The sequence below is a fragment of the Periophthalmus magnuspinnatus genome, chromosome 7, assembly GCF_009829125.3.
Source record: "Periophthalmus magnuspinnatus isolate fPerMag1 chromosome 7, fPerMag1.2.pri, whole genome shotgun sequence".
NCBI classification, from domain to species: Eukaryota; Metazoa; Chordata; class Actinopteri; order Gobiiformes; family Gobiidae; genus Periophthalmus; species Periophthalmus magnuspinnatus.
In genome coordinates this window covers 17,912,733-17,935,191 of record NC_047132.1, presented here as the reverse complement: position 1 = coordinate 17,935,191, position 22,459 = coordinate 17,912,733, and the positions used below count along the sequence as shown (strand labels likewise).

The following is a 22,459-nucleotide window of genomic DNA, read 5'->3' as shown; positions in this document are numbered from 1 at the left end:
CAAAATGGGTATTGCTACACTAAAGGTCACAAAATGTAGAAAATAAACATAAATTCTAAAAACAAACATATTTTACATATATATATACTTCAAATCTTGGAAAGTAGTAAAAGTAGTCTTCATGTTTGTAATATTTTTGTGGCTGTATTGGCTTAAAGAAGCACACTGATAGCAGAATATTTGTTTAACCTTATTTCTTGTTATAGATACAATCATGGCATACCTTACACTATGAAATTTACCTTATATGAGATAAACTGGGACTAATATGAAGGCATTGCCATAAGGTATGTTTCTAATAAATATCATTTAGATCAGAGTGAGAGCTGCAGTATTCACTACTCAGAGCGTGTCTTTGTCAAACAGATAAAAGCACTTAGAGGAAACAGGAGGAGCTCAGACAACCACACCAAACCGAGACAAAAGAGACTAATATATAATCTACTCCAAACCAGGACTGAACAGGACTGAACCAGGGACGTCTTTACCATTGAAAGGATAATTAAAAAACAGAAGAAGGAAGAGACCACAAAGATTTGACTCAGGTCTGAAAAGGACATGATCTGAGTTTTAACATGGATTAAACCAATACAAAAATGGAACTGTTAAAATAGTATCACCGGATTATGCTAATAAGAGAATATCAAAAATAATTCAGTAAAACTTGCACAGAGGCCAATGAGAGAATGACCAAACACCTAAGATGGAACACATCAGGAAGCACGTTAACGCTCTGAGAGAGACATCTGGACTATAACTGAGGAATAAATATTGCTGTTTTTGCAGGTGAGACAATAACATTCAAAAATAAATGCTAATATATGGGTAATAATGTGCAGGATAATCAGTTAATGTTTGTAGCACTACCATTTTATTTGTTTGTATAAATAACACACACATGACAGACAACACCAACAACACAGATCGTTATAAAAGGCAGCTGTACCAGTGTTTCCATAGCAGAGTAAAATAATCAGCATTTGAACCATGTATCAAGTGCTGATCCATTATTTTTGTTAATTTAACACATCTTATATATGTAGCTTTATCACTTTGAGACATTCAAGTTCAAACAGAATACACACAGCATAATTAAGTTTGACAACATTTGTAATATTTAACAAATGAACATATTATTGTGCATAGTGACATTTTGAAAACCTGTTTTATAATTTCAGTTATTATTCAAATGGTCAGACTCAGATCCGAAGAATCACCAGACAGCCTTGTTTAACTATAGTTTAATAATACATTATAAGTAATTGAGTAATAAGTAATAGCTTTCTGTACATTTAAGAATGGATGAGACATCAGTCCAACATCAGCTCCAACAGAATAAAACTGGTGTGGATCAATCAGAATGTATCATCACTCAGCCGACAGCCAATGGGATCCTGCCTCATCACGACACAGGTGACGAAAAAATATGTAAATTGTATTCTGGGAGTATGTTAGTGATTTATTTTTGTTAAATCATGAATAAAAACACTCTATAACATTCACTTTATACATCTCTATGAAAAAATGCAGTGAAAGTTAGAAAAGTTAGAAACAAAACTTTGGGGTATTGGTGGTATCCTGTGACTATCTTGACTAGCATCTTTAAGCGAAGTGAGAAAAAAACTGTTGACATTCACTGTAATAATCTTTGTTGGCTTCAACAAATCCCAGGCCAGGCCCCAGCCCCTCATCTGGATGGATTGGAGGACTGTGACATAAGTAGTGGATGCTCTGTGACGGACAGTTTATCATCCAATGACAATACTCGCCTCCTTCCTGGCTCCTCCCCCTCCTCCCAACCGCAGACAGGTAAGACACCATAATGCCATAATATATTTCTATTGTTTTTCTGTTGTTTTTTTTAATAACTACTAAACTACAAAAAAAACTCTATCAGAAGGAGATGACTCCCCTCAGGATCATCATCAAAGAGCATCTAATCAGAGGGATACAAGCTCTGCCCCCACTAGGATGGACGCCCATATCAAACAAGCGGCAGAAGGAGGTCAGATATAAAGAATGACGTTTGCACTCTTTCCTCACAACAATATGGTCTCTCATGCAAATCCCTCAACGCCAAAGACATACAATCATTCAAATGCAAACAATAACTTTGCTTACTGTTGGGAAAATTACATAAAGCAACTTCATCTGAATAGGACTATACTTGTGTACTTTTTACACTGTCTCAAACAGGCCTGCCCTAGTATGAGAACATCTGGTGAGAGAGATAAGAGCATAGTCCATGTATGTGAAAGATAAACGGAAATATTTCCAACCGTCATCATTCATGTTCTATACTGTTCACCTCTGTAGATCATTAAATAAATGCAAATAGAAATGTTTAAGGCCATGTTGTGGAACATTTCAGGCAATAACATCTCCATGGAGACAAGCAGGTAGACCACCACCAGAAAAGTCACATAGTGCACCTTTGTGGGTGGTTCAGTTTAAGGCAGGAAGTAATAATAGTCATTTAACTTATTATTTTATGAAGGTGGTAGAGAAATTCAATTTCTGTCGTTCACTGAGGGCATTCACTGCCACTACACCACAGACGTGGACTTTCTCTGACAGAAGGGTCATATCTGAAGCACAAGTGGATGTAGTTCAGGAACAGCAACAACACATAAACATCTTTCTTAAGACGTTTAAGCTACTCCTCTCTACACATCATAATTTTGTGTTTCTTTGACCTTTAACCAGCATTGCACCAGATCTGGTTCTTAGAGCTAGTTGAAGAATAACACTAGAGAAAACAAAATATGTGAGCTAGAATGGCATCAGAAGTATAATATTTTATTATTTATTTATTTATTTTTCAGATTAAGTGACTTTTAAGTAAAGTAGTAGATGTGGTAGTGGTCAACGTTTTGACTTAGTTGACGTTTTGACTTTCTGTGTGTTGTTTTGCAGACTGCTGCGTTCACTGCCTGCTAGCCTGTCTATTTTGTGAGCTCTCTTCTCTGTGCTCAGCTCTGGCTCAGTGTCTGCTTTGTGGAGAGGAGGTGGCCTGTGTGGAGACCTGTTGCTGTTTGGACAGTCTGATTGGCTGTTGTTGTCTAGACACAGGATGCACAGAGGAATGTGGAGTCATAGAGACCTGCTGTGGCTCGGCGGACTGTTTGGAGATCTGCCTTGAGTGTTGTTCTATCTGTTTCCCCACATGAACCTAAACCAGGAAGAAAACCGGTCTGACCCAGGTCTGGACCAAAGCAAACTCAAGACTAAACCAAGTCTAAGCCAGGTCTGAACCAAGATAACCCAAGTCTAAGCCATGTCTGAACCAGGACAGAGACTTAATAGTGTGCCTTTTGTGTCACTTTTAGGTCATAGATTAAACATGGCAACTAAGTAATTTAATAAAATGTTCAGAGATGAAAAGTAAATTGATCGTCCCCTTGGTATTACATGTGCTGAGCATAAAGGTGCACTATGTAACTTCCTGTTTGTTTACCTGGAGATGCTATTGCTTGACCTAGAAATGGTGACCTGGTGAGGACAAGACAAGAAGCGAGGACTCACCTCCTTGTTACTACCAACATAGCACTTTTCTATAGACAATGAAATCGCTTTACACCTATTCACAAACCACTGTAAAAGGCACAATGGCAGAGCAAACAGAAGCATAGAGTTGAACCAGCAACCCCCCATATGCCAGCTCTTTGGTGCGTCCATTCTCTACAGGCTAATGTGAGAACTCAAGGGAAGGAACCTGTGTACAGGAAGCAATGCCCTGTTGTATTATGTACTCTGTCACAGGATGTCCCTGTCTGTTCCACAGGTTTTGTATCTTTGATGTTGCCAGAGGTCAAAGGTCACTGCTGACACTCTGTACTTCCTATTTCCTGTTTGGACACACTTGAGGCCCATCCCATAAAGCTTTGGTAAGGAGAGAGGCAGGTTGTGTCCACTCCCTCTCCCCTGCTGTGGGTGTTATTGACAACTGAGAAATCATGAAACCTTTGAAACTTTGTCACTGGAGAGGACAGTGAACAGATATGGGACGTGACAGTGGAGCCCTCTTCCTGTTTTTCTGTCTCCAAAAGTGGCTTTGTTCCTCTTTGCATGACAATTAAAAATATATTGTCAAAGATTCAAGGAAAAATTGTTGGGAAGCACTGATTTAGATGACCCATCCTATCTCTCAGTCCCTGACGTGTTGACGTGTACCTGCCTGGTAGGACCTCATACCTGTCTGGACCTCACCCACACCTGTCTTATATGAGACATTCTCTAACCATCTGAGTGTGAAAGTTACAGCTCTGTCCAAATCCTCCATAGAACTCCAGCCTTTTCTATAATAACTGACTCTTATTTCTGCTACAGCACTCAGGAGGAGTGAGAGACAAACTTGCAAAAGGTAGTAGAGCTTCCTGCTTAACAAGACAAGTTTTGGGAGTTTTGAAATACTTCTGTGCCTCCTCACTGGGCTCTGTTCTGCCCTGTTCAGTCTCTGCCTGATGGTCCCACTGACAAGGTAACCTGTGATCCATAACTATAATGCTCTTCTCTGGTCAGGAATATATTACAATAGCGCCATCTAGTGGTGATGTGTAGCGGAATTAAACCATAAAAGTGTATAGACCTTAACCTTATCTCAACTGTACTCATTAACATGATGAAATTAGTAAACCACTGTGACATAAAAGACACTGAATGACTTGACATGAGTTACATTATTTTTAAAAGTGTGATTAATGGTTAATCCAGGTCAGAAGAGTGTGATAATGGCCGTTTGCCTGACTTGGGCCTGATATTAGTGAGTTTCATACTAAAATAATAATAATGTGTGATTATAAATAAAGCAAAATGCTTGTTATTGTGGTTTATTATATCTTGCAATAGTATTGAACTGGTTCTACTATCTGATTATTGGTATGCTATGGTATGCTTTTATTTGGACAGGGATTGTGCACAACAAAACAACCCTAGGCTGATGTTAAGGTGTGATGGTGAGGCACTCATAAACAGACATACAGCTTTTTTCATTTATTATAAAAGTTGTTTTTGTAAAATAAACAAAAGAATTGGATCATAAATGAAATACAAATTCATAAAATATTACAGACAGATGTGTGAATGTTGTTCCCTTATTTTAGTGCTTCAGCATAAAATCACTTTTAACAGTAAGAGAAAAATAATAACAAAAAAGAGCGTGAATCAAGGGCTGAAAATCTAAATAATGTAACAGTAACTTTACGGGGAAATAGTGTAGACCTGGTTTGGTGTTTGGCTAATAACTCACAACATGCTTTTTTTTTTTAACCATGTGCCCTAAAAGACACTTGCATTTCTTTTATTCCCATCCCTAAAGACAAATCAGTGCATCAAATAAAAACATGGATGGATGTAGGCGAATGGTCCCTTGAATACATCTCAATATCTTGGCAAGAAAAGGTTAATTAAGTTAGTAAAGAAAATTAACACATACAAAATTGTGATGTGCCAAGCATGATTTCATTTGATTGTGACTCAACCATACAGCAAGTGACTAAACGCAAGAATCCATTTTAAATAGCTTTGCTCTGTAGCAGGGTTAGCTCAACATTGAAGTAAAGGTAAAGTATATACATACAGGTACAAAACTAATACAGCAAGAGTCCAGCATGAAATAAATGTGGTCCTTTATATGAACTAATATAATGGTTTCCCTTATGAGCCTAAAAAGATGAGCAGATAAAAACAGCCCTAGAAAATAAACCAATGAATAATAAGACACAATTTTTATAAGTACTACTAACTTCTGGAGATGTATGAATGACAGAGACCAGGTAAAAGGTTAACTTGGTCCTGTTGTACATTTGGTTTGTTCTGAATAAGTCTGTATTCTCCAAACTGTCTCTGATCTGTATCATGTACCAAATAGCAGGCTCCTTTCTGAGTATCGTATATTTCATATATACCGTATAACAGTGACAGCGAGTTAAAATTTTTTCATAATTCATATTTACAACATTTAAAGGTGCACTAACTTTTTCTGGTAGAGGGTCTGAAACCTGCTTTTCTCCATGGAGATGTTATTACTTTGCCTGGAATGTTACACAGTATGGCAGTAAACTGCACTAGAAGTTACTGGTCAGATCTGTGGAGAGGCAACACCGCCCACAGTAAGAATGCCTGTTTTTCAAGGGGTTTTGAGCAATAACACATATGTAATAAACTAAATGCAAGATATATAAGTTTAATGTTGTACTATAGGACATTTCAAGCAATGCAATAGCATCTCCATAGAGACAACCAGGTGGCAGAATCTCCATAAAAAAGTGGCATAGGGCCCCTTTAATAAAAGATATAAATTGTGATTTAACTTACAAATTTGTGAATACAGCATGATAAGCAAAAGCCAGCATTTCAAAACAAAAGACATTTCAAAAGATACATAAAAAATTGCAGTAATTGGAGTGTTGAAATAATGTGTAAATAGATCCATAATCCTTTGCTGTTTGTTGATGTGATGAAACAGTCCTTAAGTTTAACTTTAGGATCAGTTATAAGGAGGAGATGGTTAGTCCAAAATGAATGGTGCATTGTTGAGCATAGAGAGTCCCGTCCACTTCGAAGCCTGCTGCTGTGGTTAGTCGCTCATTCATTTTCCTCATGGACATTTCCAAAAATTACAATATTAAGAGTGTTTGAAGAATGTTTGTCGTAACTAATGCGACTGTTTTCAAACCAAATAAAACAAAATAAAACATTGCCGAAATGTTATAATAACTTAGCAATTTATAAAGTTTCAGAAACAGATTTTAAATATATCTGTAGGTCTTTTTTCAGTTACCACACAGATGATAACCCTCAAACAAGCTTTCAAAATTTAATATTACTATTTTTTAGAAAATCTATTGGAAAAATGAATAGGACATTTACTTCCTGAACCAAGTGGTGGTGATCACTGTTGATTCTATTTCAAGCCAGTTTGACTTAAAACATCTCTACTTGTAATAGTCCGTTGAATATATACTGCAAATGTGTGTAACCTCAGAGATCCTCCTCCATGCTGAAACTGCTCCTCCGGCTGCTGCACTTGGACGCCCCACAGGAAAGCAGAGGATCTGCGCCGCACTCCTCCATTAACACATCCACCCCAAGACCCAGATCCAGGCCATCGCCCAGCCCAGAGAGAGCCTCCAAACCTGGGGAGAAGAGACTGCTTCTGCCTCCCCGTGCTTCCTCCTCCAGAGGGTCTTCCAAAGAGGTATCGGTAAAGCTGAGAGAGTCTAGCCCTAGAGGGGACACCAGTGCTGGGGACACGGATGGGTCGAGGGCCGGAGAGGTGGGAGGCAGAAGAGGCTGCGTCATGGGGTGGTCCAGTGAGGCGGTGGAGGAAGAAGAGATGCCATGGAGACGAGCTTGAAGTTCCAGCTCCTGCAGAAGACAAAGACGACAGGGGTTAGACCAGTGGTTGTCAAACCAAACTGGAGATTTTTGTGAATGTGCACAGTTCCTTCCACCAAAATCGACTACTAAATAAAACCATTGTAATTGTATATTGATAATCGTAATCATTACCTGAACTATACAGACTCTAAAACACCTGTAAGATGTTGCAGACGGTGGCATTATTAAATCAAAATGTGAAGAGAATAACAAATTTTATTATTTTTGACAATAATACACTTTATTAGTAAATATTCTGTATCTAGAAGCCTCCAGCCACCATATTTCAACCTTTATTTGGTAAGAAATATATTTTAAAAATCTTAATGTACCATAGAAATAATTGTTTGACTACTCAAAAAAATGCTAGAGGACTACTAACATAATCATTAGATGTAGTACCACTAAAGTTTAGAACAGATTGATTCAAATTTAATCACTGATTTTGCCCTGGTTTAGTCTAGTACCCATTTGTTACCCAGTAGTATAACAGTAGTAGTAGTAGTAGTAGTAGTAGTAGTAGTACTAGTAGCAGAAGTAGCACACACCTGTATTCGTAGTAGCAATGATCTATTGGTACTTTCCAGTCTCCTCTGTCTGTCCTCCATCTCTCTCGCTCGCTGCTGTTCTTTCTGTAGTTTTCTAATGTAGTCCACCGAGGCCTTCAGGATGGTCCCTTTGTTCCATCGCATCTCTCTTAACCAACAAGTCAAGGTCATTTTAGCATAATAAAATTTTTACCATTATTTGAGCTGAATTTCTAGAACTGAAATCAAAACTGTGTGTGTCATGGTGCATTAAATTCTTAGGAAACAGTCAACGTAATCCCTCATTTGTCCAGGAGAGGTGCTATGCTAGAAAATGTTTGATTTCAAATACAGATCAATCCAGATGAAACCTCTTCTACTGTGGTGCATTTAAGTTATACTACAGTGCATTTACTCACTGGTCACTAGACTTGGGAATCAGAACACCCAGTTCTTTGATTCTGTCATTTATGTTGAACCGTCTCCTTCTCTCAACTGTGGGCAGAACAAGATAAAATGTAATATTATAAGATATAAATTACCACATAAAATACCATGACCATTATCAACAGTCTAATCATTAAATGTACTTTCAGCTATTATTTTATTTGTACTTCCAATACTTGGTCAAATCTGCCCTATTACATACATATTGTTTTGAATTATATGTTAAAGTAACTCACTGAGGTTGTGATTGTCCTTCTTCTGTCTCTCTTTCATCAGGGCTTTGGTGTCTACATCTGGAACAACAACATCAGCATGAGTAAGTCAATTTAATTAACTCTGAATAATCAAAATTATATACGTGTGAGTTTATATAATATTTGAACCGTTCTTTTGTATATTTCTGGTTGAGGAGTAAAAGACTATGATCATGTAGACAGATTTTAAGGATTAGTATTTTGTGCAGGTTTTGATTGATGGGGAAAAAGAAAAAAAAAATAGGAGCACTATTCTTGAGTGAATGTGTTTCCAAAGAAAAGCTGAAGCATGTAGAGGAAGTGTGAACTGAGAGCAACATGGGGAGGACAGGAAGAGACGATCCTGATTCAGCAACCTCAACATCTCAGAAACAGATTATTACTGAAAACCAGGAACTATCAACTTATAAAAAAGACATAAAAAGAAGAGAATTGCGTATTGATTGATATATTGGTAATAGTATGAATCTACAAAATGATACAGCTATATTTTGAACTTTACAGTAACAGTAGTATTGGTTAATGTAATAATCATATGTAATCATTTCACTCTACAAGTTGCATGTGCACTGACAAATAAAGAACTTATGAACCGAAAGTCCCGTGGTGGATTTATTTTTTTCATCTCTGAGCATTGTGACTTAAAATGTTCAGTTTTTGCAAAACGACAAATCCTAAATTGCACAATTTATTCTTTAGAAAATATTATACTTTTTTTTTCCATTTTAGCTTTACATCAATTAAAATTAAGAAAAATCTAAAAAGTGAATATGTAACTATCTAGACTGATATTTTATTGTCAACTGAGACCAGAAAGATAAACTAGATATCACCGAAGTTGACATTTATGTAAGCAACTTGTCCTTTGACTAAATATTTGTTAAGACCGCAAACCTTATAGAAAAAAAATAATAGAAAAGTTAAGGCCAATGAAAACTCACCGTGGATCTCGTGTTTGATGGCATGCAGTTCAGCGGGACAGCTGTTGCTAACAGTGACAGAGGGTGTGGCCAACCCTTTGCTGCTGTACATGTCCAGGGCCCCCACATCTGGCATCTGGAATAGACCAATCAGAGAGGAGGGTTAGGTACACACGCAAACAGCTGCAGCTGACCAATCACAACAAGAGAATGAAAACAAACTACAGCATACTGCATGGATCATTATAGAACATTTATCCTTGTAAACTGCAATATTGATCAAAAATAGCTTAATAATAAAAACAGGTCTATTTAGGTCAAAATTGCAGAACTGACAGCCCCTGTCCCCTCATAGTGTTATTTGTGTTTTCATTATTGAAAATGTGACATTTTTGATCCCTACAGGTTTGACCTAAAGTCAGAGTATTTCAACATAAGTACAGAGCAGTGGGTGGGGACAGATGATGGGTGACAACAGTTATTTTCTGAGCACTCGAGCCACAAATGTAGGAAAATGCTAGTAAGTATGTAAGCTAATGGTGAGGAGAGACTGTTAATATATTTTACATAATATGTCCCTTTAAAGAATGACTGTTTGCTTAGTTGAGCTATTTGAACTTGTATTTCTGTGACATAAGGTTGTTATAAGACTTAAAGTCACGTCCCTATGGTTACTGAGTCAATTTGCTTGGCCTAATCCAGGAGTTTCAGGACATGCACTGTTTCAACTATAACTTTTGTCTGGTATGAACACATAGTTTGAAGTTAGTCTTGGATTTCCTTATGTTTTTATGCTTAAAGCCACAGTATGTAACTTTTTTAGCTCCAAAAATGGACTGGACTTTTTTTTTTTTTTATCTACGTGTTCTAACTGTGAGCGGGCTTGTGTCTCCACAAACCTGACTCTTATTTACCCTCTACTATTGTTTCCATGGAAATGTTTTTATTTGGCTATTATCTTCTAAAGTATGACATAAAAAGTATCAATCTCCATGGAGAATGTATGGGTTTAACTCTCTGTCGCCATGGAATAAGGCAATAAGTTACATACTATCACTTTAAATACAGCAAACAAATCCAAATCTTCACTGAAATTGGTAAGAATTTAAAATCAGGAAATAAGATCACAATGACAAATCAACTGATGCAGCTAGGGATGTGCAAAGGTTTATATTCTCAGTTTATTTGTAATGTTTTGGTTCACAGTCTAATAAAACCATTCAAAAAATACAGAAAACATGTATTATCTGTTTACAAAGCTTTGTACTATGTCTCTGCTTTCCCAATCTCTTCTCACACATGAGTTAAGCCAGCCCCTCCTCCCTGTGAGTAAACTTCTTTTATTACTGATCCTTTAATTGTTGCTGTGGTTCCGATCTATTTATTTGACGTCTGTGAATAATCTCTAAAATGTCTGCTGCTGTGTGGTTAGATGTTTATCCATCTTTGCAGGGAAGTGCACACAAATTTGAATATTTAGAAATTAAACTGCAAGTACAAAAGACATATGCCAAGTATTTTTAACTGTTCAATGCAACATAATACGCATTTGACTTAAAGTTAACAAGTGGTTTCTTTTTTGTTTTCACTGATTTGAGTTTGTCAAAACTAAAAAGTGAGTGGACATTTAACAATAGTTTGTAAAGATTTTTGATGAGAATCTTGAGAGAATGAGAACATGTCAACTCAAGGTCATGATGATATGTGACACTAAAATGTGGTGTTGTTATTCTCAAAGGAATACCTATTTGATAAGGACCAGGAATAAACTAGGTAAGAATTGTAATTAACAAAAAAAAATAAGATGCTCATCAATCCAGTGCTCATCAAAGATCCATTGGAAGCGTAGATATTTGCTTAATGAGGGTCAAGTCTAGTACAAAACGTGATGAGACCCACAGAAGAGCAGAAAATTCATTTCATTATGCCACCCTTATTTGAGAAATTACAGTCAGGCCGGTTAAATCATTTTTAGTCATTTTAACTACAGACAATACACTCGATGTTTTATTTTTTTCTTGCTGTCTTGCCCCATGACTAAAAATGTGATAAGTTTCATGTAATGTTTTCCCTGAAAAAGAGCTAGAGCAGAAATAAAACTTCTCTTTAGCCTTCCATCATGGCTGACTCAGTGATATTTGTGTGCCAGTAAGTATCCTTTGGGTGTATGTCGGTTGTGTTGTGAGGCTGTGTGCAGAGTCAGAGATTATCAGAGTTGGAGGTCACTCTTATCCCTGACACCAGGCCTGTGTCTGTAACAGATTCCTCCAAAACTGATAAAAAAAACACAACTGATTTCACACAAGTGCGGTGAGACCTGGGATACTACTCATTAGCGTGTACTTACTGTTACAGCCAGTATGTTCTAATTATACACTGCAATAAGCCCCAAGTTGAGAGATGTCAGTATTAACAAAGTAAACTATTATCATGGGACTATTGTAAATGATCTATTAAAACCTTACAACTCAGTTTGAGAAGTTCACAATAGTTAGGTCATAGTTTGATAAGAATTGTGAAAAAATTGTGAAAAAGTAATTGTAATTTGTGACATTAAACAATATGTCACATTTTTCAAACATGTTAGCATTGTGAAGGTGAATTCTATTCTATTTTAGCTTTAGCAAGGTTATTTTTTGTTTTTAAGCCCAAGAGCAAAAAAACAGATTTGTCAAAGTCCAAGCGATTCTTCATTAATACTTCTGAACTTTAGCTACTTTAGTTAAACATGATTTTACCTCAGTTTTGATCCTTCGTTTGTCATGGTCCGGCAGCAGCACTAAGATCCTCATATTTCTGCTGGACCAAGCACAAGTGATCCTGTCTGCTACTCCAAATCACTTGTGAAAAAAACAATGCACTTTCACAGTCTGGGGAAAGGACAGTAGCTATACCTAGTCCATACTAATTAAAATCAATGCTAAAATAAATGTCCTCTCTGCAGGCCCTTATAGTGGTCTACTATCTACTCCACAGACTGGCCCTGTGTGCAAGCTGCCTGTAGCTGAATGAATGAGGAAGGCTCAGAATGAATGGGGAAGTGCAGGACTCAGATCCTCCTCCTGCGTCCTGTGTGTGTCTGTGTGTGTGGGCGGGCATTCATCACACAGTTGGGACTGAAAACTGTACACATTCACTTCATGAGGATCTTTTGATTTGTGGGAACCAAAATCAGGTCTCCAATAGGTAAACCCTTAAACCCTTTTATACTGATGAACATTTTGGCTTAATGTTAAGATATGGATTAATATGGGTTAATTTAGGTTAAGGTTTAGGTTAAGATTTGCCAATATTAAATAATTAAGGTAAAAGCAACATAACATAACACTCCTCCTTCAACATTCATTACTCACACTTGGAAAAAACTAGTTGCAACTTACAAAAAATAATGCAGGACAAACTTAAAATAACTAATCCAGCAGCAGTGCAGCTTTTTCAGGTAGGGACAAGCCAGACAACCAGCCAGTGATGGCAACATTTAAAGTACAGTAATATTGAGCAATATCACACTGGAGTTAACGGTTGAGAATTTAGTAATTAACACTGAAATGTAGAGTAAAAGTGGCAAAATAGAGAAGAAATGACAAACACAACAGTGTTCCTCTTTTTGGCCTGTTTCACAAAGCAAATTGAACTAACCATGAGTAATCCTACTCCGACCAGGTCTACGCAGAGATTATTGTTTCAGAAAATTGCACTGAAGCTGAGTAAGACAAATACACTAAAAAAATATAGTTTGAAATACATAAATATATTGTACAATGAAGACATTTTGAAATACATTATTTAAAATTATTAATTTAAAATGTAATTCTAACTGTGATTAGGTCTCTCTAATAATAAATTTGCATGATACTAAATATATATTTATGTCAAATTATGTCAAATATATAATATATATAATATATGATGTCAAATTGAAAAGTAACAGTGGAACTAAATTTATATATTTGTAAATTTGAACTTGTCATTATGGAGCAGTTGTGTTTTTTGGGGGATCCTTACTTTCACTTTCACTCACTTTGGTTAGCTTTTTGAATTTAGTGGTCAGTGTGCAGTTGTACCGTTGTGGCGAGCTGCAGTCCCGGGTCGAACAGGGTCAAATATTCATCGTTCAGACTTGACTCCAGGCTGATAATGTCTTCAAGCACCGCCTCCTCCATCTGGAATCAACCAATCATAGACCTCAGTTTGACATTTTATTCAAGTGCGGTGACTAGAAAGAGTTTTAGGATGTAGTGCCTAGGGACTAAACCAGGTCTATGGGGCCAAACAAACCAGTCACTCAGAGTGCCAGTTTCAGTCACTTAAGTTTTGCAATATGATGTTGTATGAGAGGTGTTTTATATGAGGGAACACAGTGTATAATAGTTCCATTGCAGGTTCTACAGTGGAGAACTCTTTTCAACTGTGTTTTTGGAGTCTGACTGTCACAGGGAAGCTGCAGCTCTGACTCAGATCCTCCTTAAACGATGAGTCGACACAAACAGAAATGTCCCTGAATCTGCAAAATGTGACCAAAGCAACAGGAACCAGCAGGAACTGCCTGGTAAAAGACTAAACTAAACACAGTTTAAACGCTTATATGGTTCAATGGAACAAGATGGGACTTTAAAGGTGCTTTTAAGACACCGCCACTACCATGACTACATCAAGATGTTATTGCTTTGTCTGGAATGTTCCAAAGTATGGCATTAAATGTTTGTAATATTGCATTTATTCAATTACAGATGTTATTATTATCAGAAATACCTTGAAAAAAAATCTATTCAATTTATGAATTGATGTTTGAACTGATGATCTGACCAGTACCTTGGTGTAGTGGAGTAATGTACTTGTTTCCATGGAGATAGATATGTTTAAAGCCATACTGGGGAACATTCCAGGCAAAGCAATAACATCTCCAACAAACAAACATGTTGCGTAGGTACCTGCCACCAGAAAAGTTATGTAGTACAACTTTAATAATATTGAGTAAATGTCTAAAATGTGTGCAAGAGTTGTCCAGATGAAAGAACTGAATTTTTCTTTTACTATGAATCAAACATGGACAACTGAGGGATTACACTGCCATCTGTTGTAATATGCATGAATCATATACACATGGAAAATAAACCTCCATGTAACTCTATATGTTTAACCTTTATGGTGAATGTGCCTGGATGAGTGCACACAGTACCTCTTGTTTAGGGCTGAGTGGGGCTGGGCTGGTCTTGTGGGTGGAGTCTCTTTTGAGGGCAGGATCTGTCTGCCTCTTTGTTGCATCGTGATTGGCTGCTTTGCTCTGAGTTGTGGATAAGTATTGTTTGACCTGTTGTCTTTGGGCCTGCTGGATGTGGTACCGGGTTGGGTTCTCCAGACCAGTCTGCACCTGAGGAGAGAAAGAAAAAAGCAAATCTAATTCTGTCTTGCTCATCCAATAAAATAAACACACACAACTTTATAATAACTACACTTTGTCTTATTAAACTATTTGTTCATTACGGATTAAGTCTTTGTTGATGTTAAGTTATTAAAGCAAACATGTAGTTACTATAAAGGTGTTGCCAATAAACTTAATGCAACTATAGTATTTAGAGTAGGTCTGTCTTATCACAGGTCAAAACAGTAACACATAATAGAAGAGTTGTTATTTCACTCTTATTTCTTCAATAATATAAAATAAAGAAACAACAACAAGTATGTTGTTGTCAAATGACAAAAGAACAATTTTTAACTGTACATGATGTTGGATACCTTGAGGACCTCTAGAGGGACCTGTGCTGGAGCCCCAGAGCCTGAGGACAGTGAGACCTGGATCGGCTCAGAGCTCTGAGCTGGGGCCTTCTGTTTCTGCAGCTCCTTCTGCTGCTGTTCCAAAGCCTGCTGCCTCATTAGGTCCTGGCGAAGAAGAACTCTGAGGATAGCCGGAAAAATAAATAAAAATTCGTTATTTATCTTAGTAAATAAGATGTCATGAAGTAAATCATATTTTACCTGGAGGACATAGCTGAGGGCAGAGAAGACGACAAGGACGAAGTAGCTCCAGAGGAACTGTGGGAGAAAGATGAGTAAATAACAGTGTGATACTTATTTCACACTAGTGTACGTTACAAAACTAAAGATCTTTTAATTAAAGCCCCATTATGTACATTTTTTGGCCAAAAGAATCAGACGCATGTTTTTTCATTACTGATGTGTTTATTGCACTCACATACATTGTTACCCTTGCATCTTTACAAACATGACTCTTATTTGGCCTCATGCTTGTTTCGATTAAAATGTTATCATATTCCAAAATATGACAAAGTGTATCGATCTCCATGGACAAAGTATGGTTTTAACTTTCTACTTTCAGTGGAGTCATCTAGTTGACTTTCCAAGCCCAGAAAGTGAAATACTGACAATAACATATTGACACATTTTTGTCTTAACAAAAGTAAAGAGAATTTAAATGAAAATCATTTCCAAACAATGTAAGGAAAAAAAACATGGTTATTTTTTTTTTCACATGACCTAGCCATAATTCAGAATGATCTTGGATGGTCCCTCTGATTATATAAACACTTATTTGCTCAAGATATTGATTATTTGTATCTGGACCAAACTGTTGAAGTGAATGTAGTGGGTGTGAAAACAGTATGGGTTCTGATACAGACACTTAACAGACACTTTGCTCTGATACTACGACACAGAGCAGACTCCTCAGGTGAGAGGTCACAGGGTAGAGGTTGTCGGTCTGTCCTGGGTCAGACCTGGTTCAATCCAGTTTTACCTGATGCTGATTGGCTGGCTCTTGATCTGGTAGAAGGTGTCAGTGTCTGAAGGGAGGAGACTGTCCACCTCGATGTCGGCCACGATTCCAGACTCCACTCTGAGAAAAATCAGTTGTAACACATTAGAGAAATGCTACTCAGGTACCTCCTCATTTGTCATTTGTCTTACTTATTGGTCGTAATAACGATGTTATTAAATAGTTAATGAATATATTTGACAAAACTGACTTTAAATCCAATAACTAAATTAACCCACTGAATTTATTTTTTACTAAATATAATTCCTTAACCAAGAAGACTGGTATCAAAATCAGAGACTATTAAGTACTGTGCTACCTCAGAACACACCCATTTTTCCCCCATTGCTATTTATTAGAACACAGCAAAGAAGCACTTTCCTGCCCTCTGCTGGCTTTTTCAACTGTTGCTTCAATATGAGAAGTAATGTTAAAAAAACAATCCAGAGGGAAAATAGACAATAAAAATGCATATTAAAAAAACATTCTGATATTTATAAGTTGTTATTGCCTATTTGCAGAACAAAATGTGATAATGACCTCTTTTGAGTGTAAACCTCTACAGACGGTCATGGCCCAAGCCCCTGTGATCTGTTTTATCTCTCTTAATTTTCATGAATCCCATCTCAGATATGTTCTGAGACTTTTATTTTGTACTGTAGAGTATATGAGCATGAGGGGCACAGCTGAACACTAGTCTACACAAACAGGAAGTGGGTTAGGGCTTTTCTGCTGACTCACTGTAAACGGTGCTGAAATAAAGTCTGTACAGATTTATGCTACGCTCACATTCACACTCAAAAATCTAGACAATGTTCTCTCAGCTACAGCTGATGGAGGGTGGAGTGTGTATTCACATCTGGAGAGGGTTTAAATATTTCCATATGAAAACATTCTGAATGAAATGAAAAAATGTGGACTTGTCTGAGCTTGGCTTGTGTTTTTGAAGACCAGTGGAGTGCTGCTTTCATTTAGACAGTTACATGTCTGATTGTGATGGGTCTTTCGGCTCTTTTATGGGATCTGAATCTTTTGGATCTGTTCTCTTCAAAGAGCCGTTCAAAAGACTGGCTCTTTTACTGTTTGTTCATATGATAGAAAGCCAGTGTGAGAACTCATTGTATCAACAAACTAATCACAGAAAGAAATGACCAAGGCTGTCAAACTGAGAGTAGTAGTAGTAGCGTGTAGTAGTCTGTTTACCCTTTGGATTTATGAAAATCCCAATTAAATCCAAATTAAATATGCACTACAATAATAATAATAAATAATAATTATTGTTGTTGTTATTATTATTATTATAACTGGTATTATAATCCAGTATATATATATTTTTTATGTACAAGCTCTCTCGTGTTGTCCGCTCTTCTTCTGTGCTGATTCTTGTTGGTTCAGCGTTAATATAAATAAATATTTGAAAGAAAAAGATTTGGTTCTTTTTAAAACTGAGATCCGGTTCCAGTCGCTTCACAAACATCACATCACTAATGTCTGGCCACTATGTAATAAGTACTGTCTTACTTTTCTTATAGTAGTTGTAACAAAACGGATGGGATGAGACACAATTTCCACAACACGAAACAAGATACGAGATTAGGCTCATGAAAACAAGACATAATTCCTAATATATAAATTGTGCGATCCAGTTTCCCATTTTGGCCTCAATTTTTTATTTATTTAATTTCATAATTTAGTTGCCTTTCTCACAATCTTGAAGCAATTTTTCCTCATGGGATCATGTGGCACAACATCTTGTTCCATCCCTATGTAATAAAGTAAAATTAGTTTTGACCCAGAACAGATATTCAGATAAAGCAACTCTTAAGGAAGTGTTTTTATTGTCCATAAACCAAGCAATGCTGCTGAGTTGTTAACATGCTAGTTGTTGTTAGCATTACCGTGACAGCCGTGCTGAATAATTAGTATGCTAAGAATGTGTTAAGAAAGTGAGGAAAAACTTTCAACTGCAACAACCTTTTTAAAATTAACTAGTTATGTTTTTCACATTTGCAATCAGGTACAGCAGGTTTAAGAACAAAGGTCCGGTAGAGTTTACTGTCCAGTGCAACAGACCCATCCTTCAACCCATAGCCTAATAGCACTGAGGCTTTTGAACAGGTCTGAGCCACGATCCATGTCGAGGGTACCTATTGAGTAGTCAGCCTTATACAGCATGTTTAGGTTAATAAGAAAAGCTCAATATGGTCCAGGGATCGCCCCCAGACCTTTTAGCTGTGACGTGACAGAGCAAACAATCACTCTACAAGAAGATAAGTCCAGTTTACATCTTAACTTCAGCCATGAGTCACTTTAAAGTAATGTGGATTAGGGTTAACTGTGACTCATAAACTAGATTTAGAGACTAGAAAAACAAACTCAGCAGATTTTTTAGCTGTTGGCCTGGACATTTGCAACCACAATAGTCCAAGGGTTAGATACAGCAGCATCAAAAGACAGAACTTATTATAGCAGCACTTCCTGTATTCACTTTAACTGTATTCAGTTTAATCAGTAGAGACTGCCTTATAGGTCAGTTTCCTCTTTGAAACACATTTCAATTCCTCCCTCAAAGTTATTTGTTTAATTCATTATTTTAATTTTAATTGCACTGTCTAAAAAAACTGTCACTGTGTCCTTAACCAATCCAGTTTACCACTCTGCCCCTGGACAGCTATGGTTTCAGAAGTAGCAACTCCAACAAGTGTGTATTAACTGTGCTATAACGGTGGATTAGTCCTTCAATAGCAGTGGCTTGTGTGAATATGTTTCAGGTGATACTTAGGGACTGTCAAAAAATAGCCGTGCTGGGGACAAATTCAGCAAATTAAATATAAAAGTACAAATAAAACAGAAATAATAAAATGAAGTAATAAGGCAAGCCATTAATAAGATATATTTATGAAATATATGTTTATAAATAATACTAATGAACATAATAAATACATAGATAAACAATTTTCCTCAATAGCTTTTAGGTTTTGAGAATTCCAAACTAAAACATTGTACATGATGAAGAGGACAGGGTATGGCAATTGCTTTTTGTCATATGCATTTTCAATTATTTTTAAAGAAAATTGTCTGTACAAATTGAGTTTTTTCTTCAATAGGAGGATCAGGTATGACGGTCAGCCCATCAGAGCTCTCCCCTTTCTCTCTCTCAATGTGCCAGCCGGACCAGTGTGTGGTATCACGTTGATGAGAACTACATTGACAGATATGGACATGCACAGTATATGAACGCAATAAGTTGGCCAGACAAGTTATTCCCGATGATCGTTCACTGATTCCACCTTTTCTCCAGTAGATCGGTCCAGTGCAAGTAGAGGGCTATCGAATTGGTCTTCATTTGATGTAAAATCTGCAGCATGTAGGCTGGTATTGAAGAAAAAACTTTTCTTTTCTTTTTTTTACGAAAAGGGATGTTTTGGGGGGTTTTTTATTGAAAATTCCTGTGACAAAAATCAATTGCCATACCTAATCCTCCTCATCATGTAGAACTACTCTGCATTAGTTTGGAGTCAGTGGTTCACAAAATCTAAAAATTTATTTCAAGAAAACCCTCATTATGTTGCAGTAAAATATTAAAAGAAATTAACACTTAACTAACACAAAAGTGCATATTTTCAAAAAATAAATTGTTGTACCTGATTCTCCTTATCATGGAGAATTATTCTGCATTTATTTAGAGTCAGTGGTTCACAAAACCTAAACGCTACTGGCGGTGAAAACGGTTTATCTATGTATTTTCTATATAAATTACTGTGATTTATAAACATATATCTCTTAAATAGATCTCATAAATGGCTTATCTTATTTTAATTAATGTATTTATTTTATTATTTGCTGTATTTGTCCCAGTACGATCATTTGTTGATGGTCCCTAACCCTAAACATTTGCCTCAAACTCAAGCCGTGTCCCGGGTTTAGGCTCTGCGCTCGGGCACTGCTCGAGAGAATATGACGAATATGACGAATATGTCGAATATGTCGAATATGTCGAATATGTCGAATATGCAATATCCAAACAACTTCACCGCGGTATAAGACCGATCAGCCACAAAAACAATGCATGTTTAGTGAAAGCCAGTTGGATAAAATCAATGAGTTCTCATAAAATCACAACTGTTGATGAACTAAATGTATAATTGTACATTTAAAAGCTTTGCTGAAGTTCAGAGACCCACCGGACCAGGTTGAAAGACTCTGCTGAATCCAGGATCACGTACACGGTCTGCGGCGGGAGCACCCCGGCGTCTGGGACCTCCGGCTCGGCTCCGGTTCGGCTCTTCTGTGCCTCCTCGTTCAGGAGTTGGTTCGCGTTGATCGCGGACATCTTTCTCTCTCTTTAATCCACAAAAGCGAGAAGAATATACTTCTAGACTCCCAAAAAAGAATAACAAGGACACGAATTCGCTCACCGCATGATTATAAAGGGTCTAAAAGCTTAAAGAGCAGGAGAAGTAGCGGCTCTCGAGTCGTTTGCACCTGGAACAGAATGAACGGAACTACTGTAGTGGACTGAGCAGCTGCGAGAGCAGAGCTCCACGTGCGCATGATCAGAGCAGGAAGATACAAGCCTGAGCACAAACTCCCAGAGTTAGACATGCAGCTTTATTAAAATAAATATGACCCTTTCATTGGTAACATTAGGGTGCCTTAGACAAAATGACTGCAGTAAATCAATTAAATCTGTAAGACATAACTTGAATGCTGTTACGAATGTCCACTGATATGTAATAAGAGTGATAACACTTGTCACTGTCAGCCACAGTCATCGCCAGTATAATAAGAGCACAAGTCAGATTTACACATTATTCTAATGCGAGTACTCCTTTTTCTTGTTTTATACAAGACATAGGTAAGATTATATTTCTCATACATGTTCAACAGTTATTCTCAGTTATTCTAACAGTTATTTACAATAACAGGCTACATTTATTGTCAATTATATAATAAAATAGGCTGCGTCTCGGCCTCTTACAATGACATAGCAGAAATTCCTGACTCAGATTGAAGACGCCCCCTGTTGGGTTTACACGCGCACTACACCAGCAGGGGCGGGGCTTACAGCTATGGACTGATGCTCCCGGGAACCAATCAGCGTCCGCTTCTTTACCGCTCAGCCAATGAGAGGAGTGTTGTGTTTTGTACCATCCAATCAGCGCCCTCTGTTCTGACTTAAGACTCCGCCATGTTTGTTGATCTTTTTTTGTTGTTGTATTACGGGAAAAGCGAAAGTGCCGGGGAAATCCAGCGTGACGTCAGGGTGAACTCAGCTGAGGGGAGTGACAACAGAGACGACCAACTAGAGCACAGAAAATACAGTTTTGATGTGGGGTTTTGAGCCATTTCAGACTTGCGTCATCTGTAAGCGAGGTCCTGTTTGTATAATACATAATAGATTTGAAGTGTGACAAAGTTTTACCATGATGTACACACGTGGACAAAATTGTTGGTACCCTTCGGTTAATGAAAGAAAAACTCACAATGGTCACAGAAATGACTTGAATCTGACATTATTAATTATTAATAAATACAAGTTCTATGAAATTTAACCAATGAAAGTCAGACATTGCTTTTCAACAGTGCTTCAACAGAATTATTTAAAAAATAAAAAATAAACTCATGAAACATGCCTGTACAAAAATGATGGTACCCTTAACTTTATATTTTTTTGCACAACCATTTGAGGCAATCACTGCAATCAAACGACTCCTGTCACTGTCAATGAGTCTTCTGCACCTCTCAGCAGGTATTTTGTCCCACTCCTCATGAGCAAACTGCTCCAGTTGTCTCAGGTTTGAAGGGTGCCTTTTCCAGACGACATGTTTCAGCTCCTTCCAAAAATGCTCGATAGGATTTAGGTCAGGGCTCATAGAAGGCCACTTCAGAATAGTCCAGTGTTTTCCTCTTATCCATTCTTGGGTGTTTTTAGCTGTGTGTTTTGGGTCATTGTCCTGTTGCGAGACCCATGACCTGCGACTGAGACCAGGCTTTCTGACACTGGCCTGTACATTTCTCTCTAGAATCCCTTGATATTCTTGAGATTTCATTGTACCGTGCACAGATTCAAAACACCCTGTGCCAGATGCAGCAAATCAGCCCCAGAACACAACAGAACCTCCTCCATGTTTCACAGTAGGGACAGTGTTCTTTTCT

The 22,459-nt window shown here is 37.3% G+C and overlaps 2 protein-coding genes across 2 annotated transcripts; one reads left to right on the top strand and one right to left on the bottom strand.

Annotated features, from left to right (window-relative positions):
• The first annotated feature begins 489 nt into the window (after positions 1-489).
• zgc:113363 (uncharacterized protein LOC791449 homolog) lies at positions 490-4,558 on the top strand. The gene is made up of 5 exons (XM_055223041.1): positions 490-786; positions 1,298-1,413; positions 1,672-1,809; positions 1,898-2,005; positions 2,917-4,558. The coding sequence occupies exons 2-5, from the start codon at positions 1,299-1,301 to the stop codon at positions 3,168-3,170; spliced, it is 615 nt and encodes a 204-aa protein (XP_055079016.1). The 5' UTR covers positions 490-786; position 1,298; the 3' UTR covers positions 3,171-4,558.
• A 507-nt stretch (positions 4,559-5,065) lies between these two features.
• Positions 5,066-20,785, bottom strand: tfe3a (transcription factor binding to IGHM enhancer 3a). The gene is made up of 11 exons (XM_033970173.2): positions 20,485-20,785; positions 16,283-16,381; positions 15,505-15,561; positions 15,265-15,424; positions 14,708-14,899; positions 13,593-13,691; positions 9,550-9,664; positions 8,591-8,647; positions 8,327-8,402; positions 7,929-8,076; positions 5,066-7,368 (listed from the first exon to the last, which is right to left on the bottom strand). The coding sequence occupies exons 1-11, from the start codon at positions 20,631-20,633 to the stop codon at positions 6,982-6,984; spliced, it is 1,539 nt and encodes a 512-aa protein (XP_033826064.1). The 5' UTR covers positions 20,634-20,785; the 3' UTR covers positions 5,066-6,981.
• Between the last annotated feature and the right edge of the window lie 1,674 nt (positions 20,786-22,459).

Bases quoted from the DNA above. Each gene is read 5' to 3' on its own strand.
- tfe3a (XM_033970173.2), bottom strand. From the start codon at position 20,633: ATGTCCGCGATCAACGCGAACCAACTCCTGAACGAGGAGGCACAGAAG. The intron at 13,692-14,707 runs GTACTGTGTGCA...GGTTGATTCCAG, and splicing joins CACTCAGCCCTAAACAAGAG to ATGGAGGAGGCGGTGCTTGA. The intron at 9,665-13,592 runs GTACAACTGCAC...GGTCTATTCCAG, and splicing joins GACTGCAGCTCGCCACAACG to ATGCCAGATGTGGGGGCCCT.
- zgc:113363 (XM_055223041.1), top strand. From the start codon at position 1,299: ATGGATGAGACATCAGTCCAACATCAGCTCCAACAGAATAAAACTGGT. The intron at 1,810-1,897 runs GTAAGACACCAT...AAACTCTATCAG, and splicing joins CTCCTCCCAACCGCAGACAG to AAGGAGATGACTCCCCTCAG. The intron at 2,006-2,916 runs GTCAGATATAAA...GTTGTTTTGCAG, and splicing joins CAAACAAGCGGCAGAAGGAG to ACTGCTGCGTTCACTGCCTG.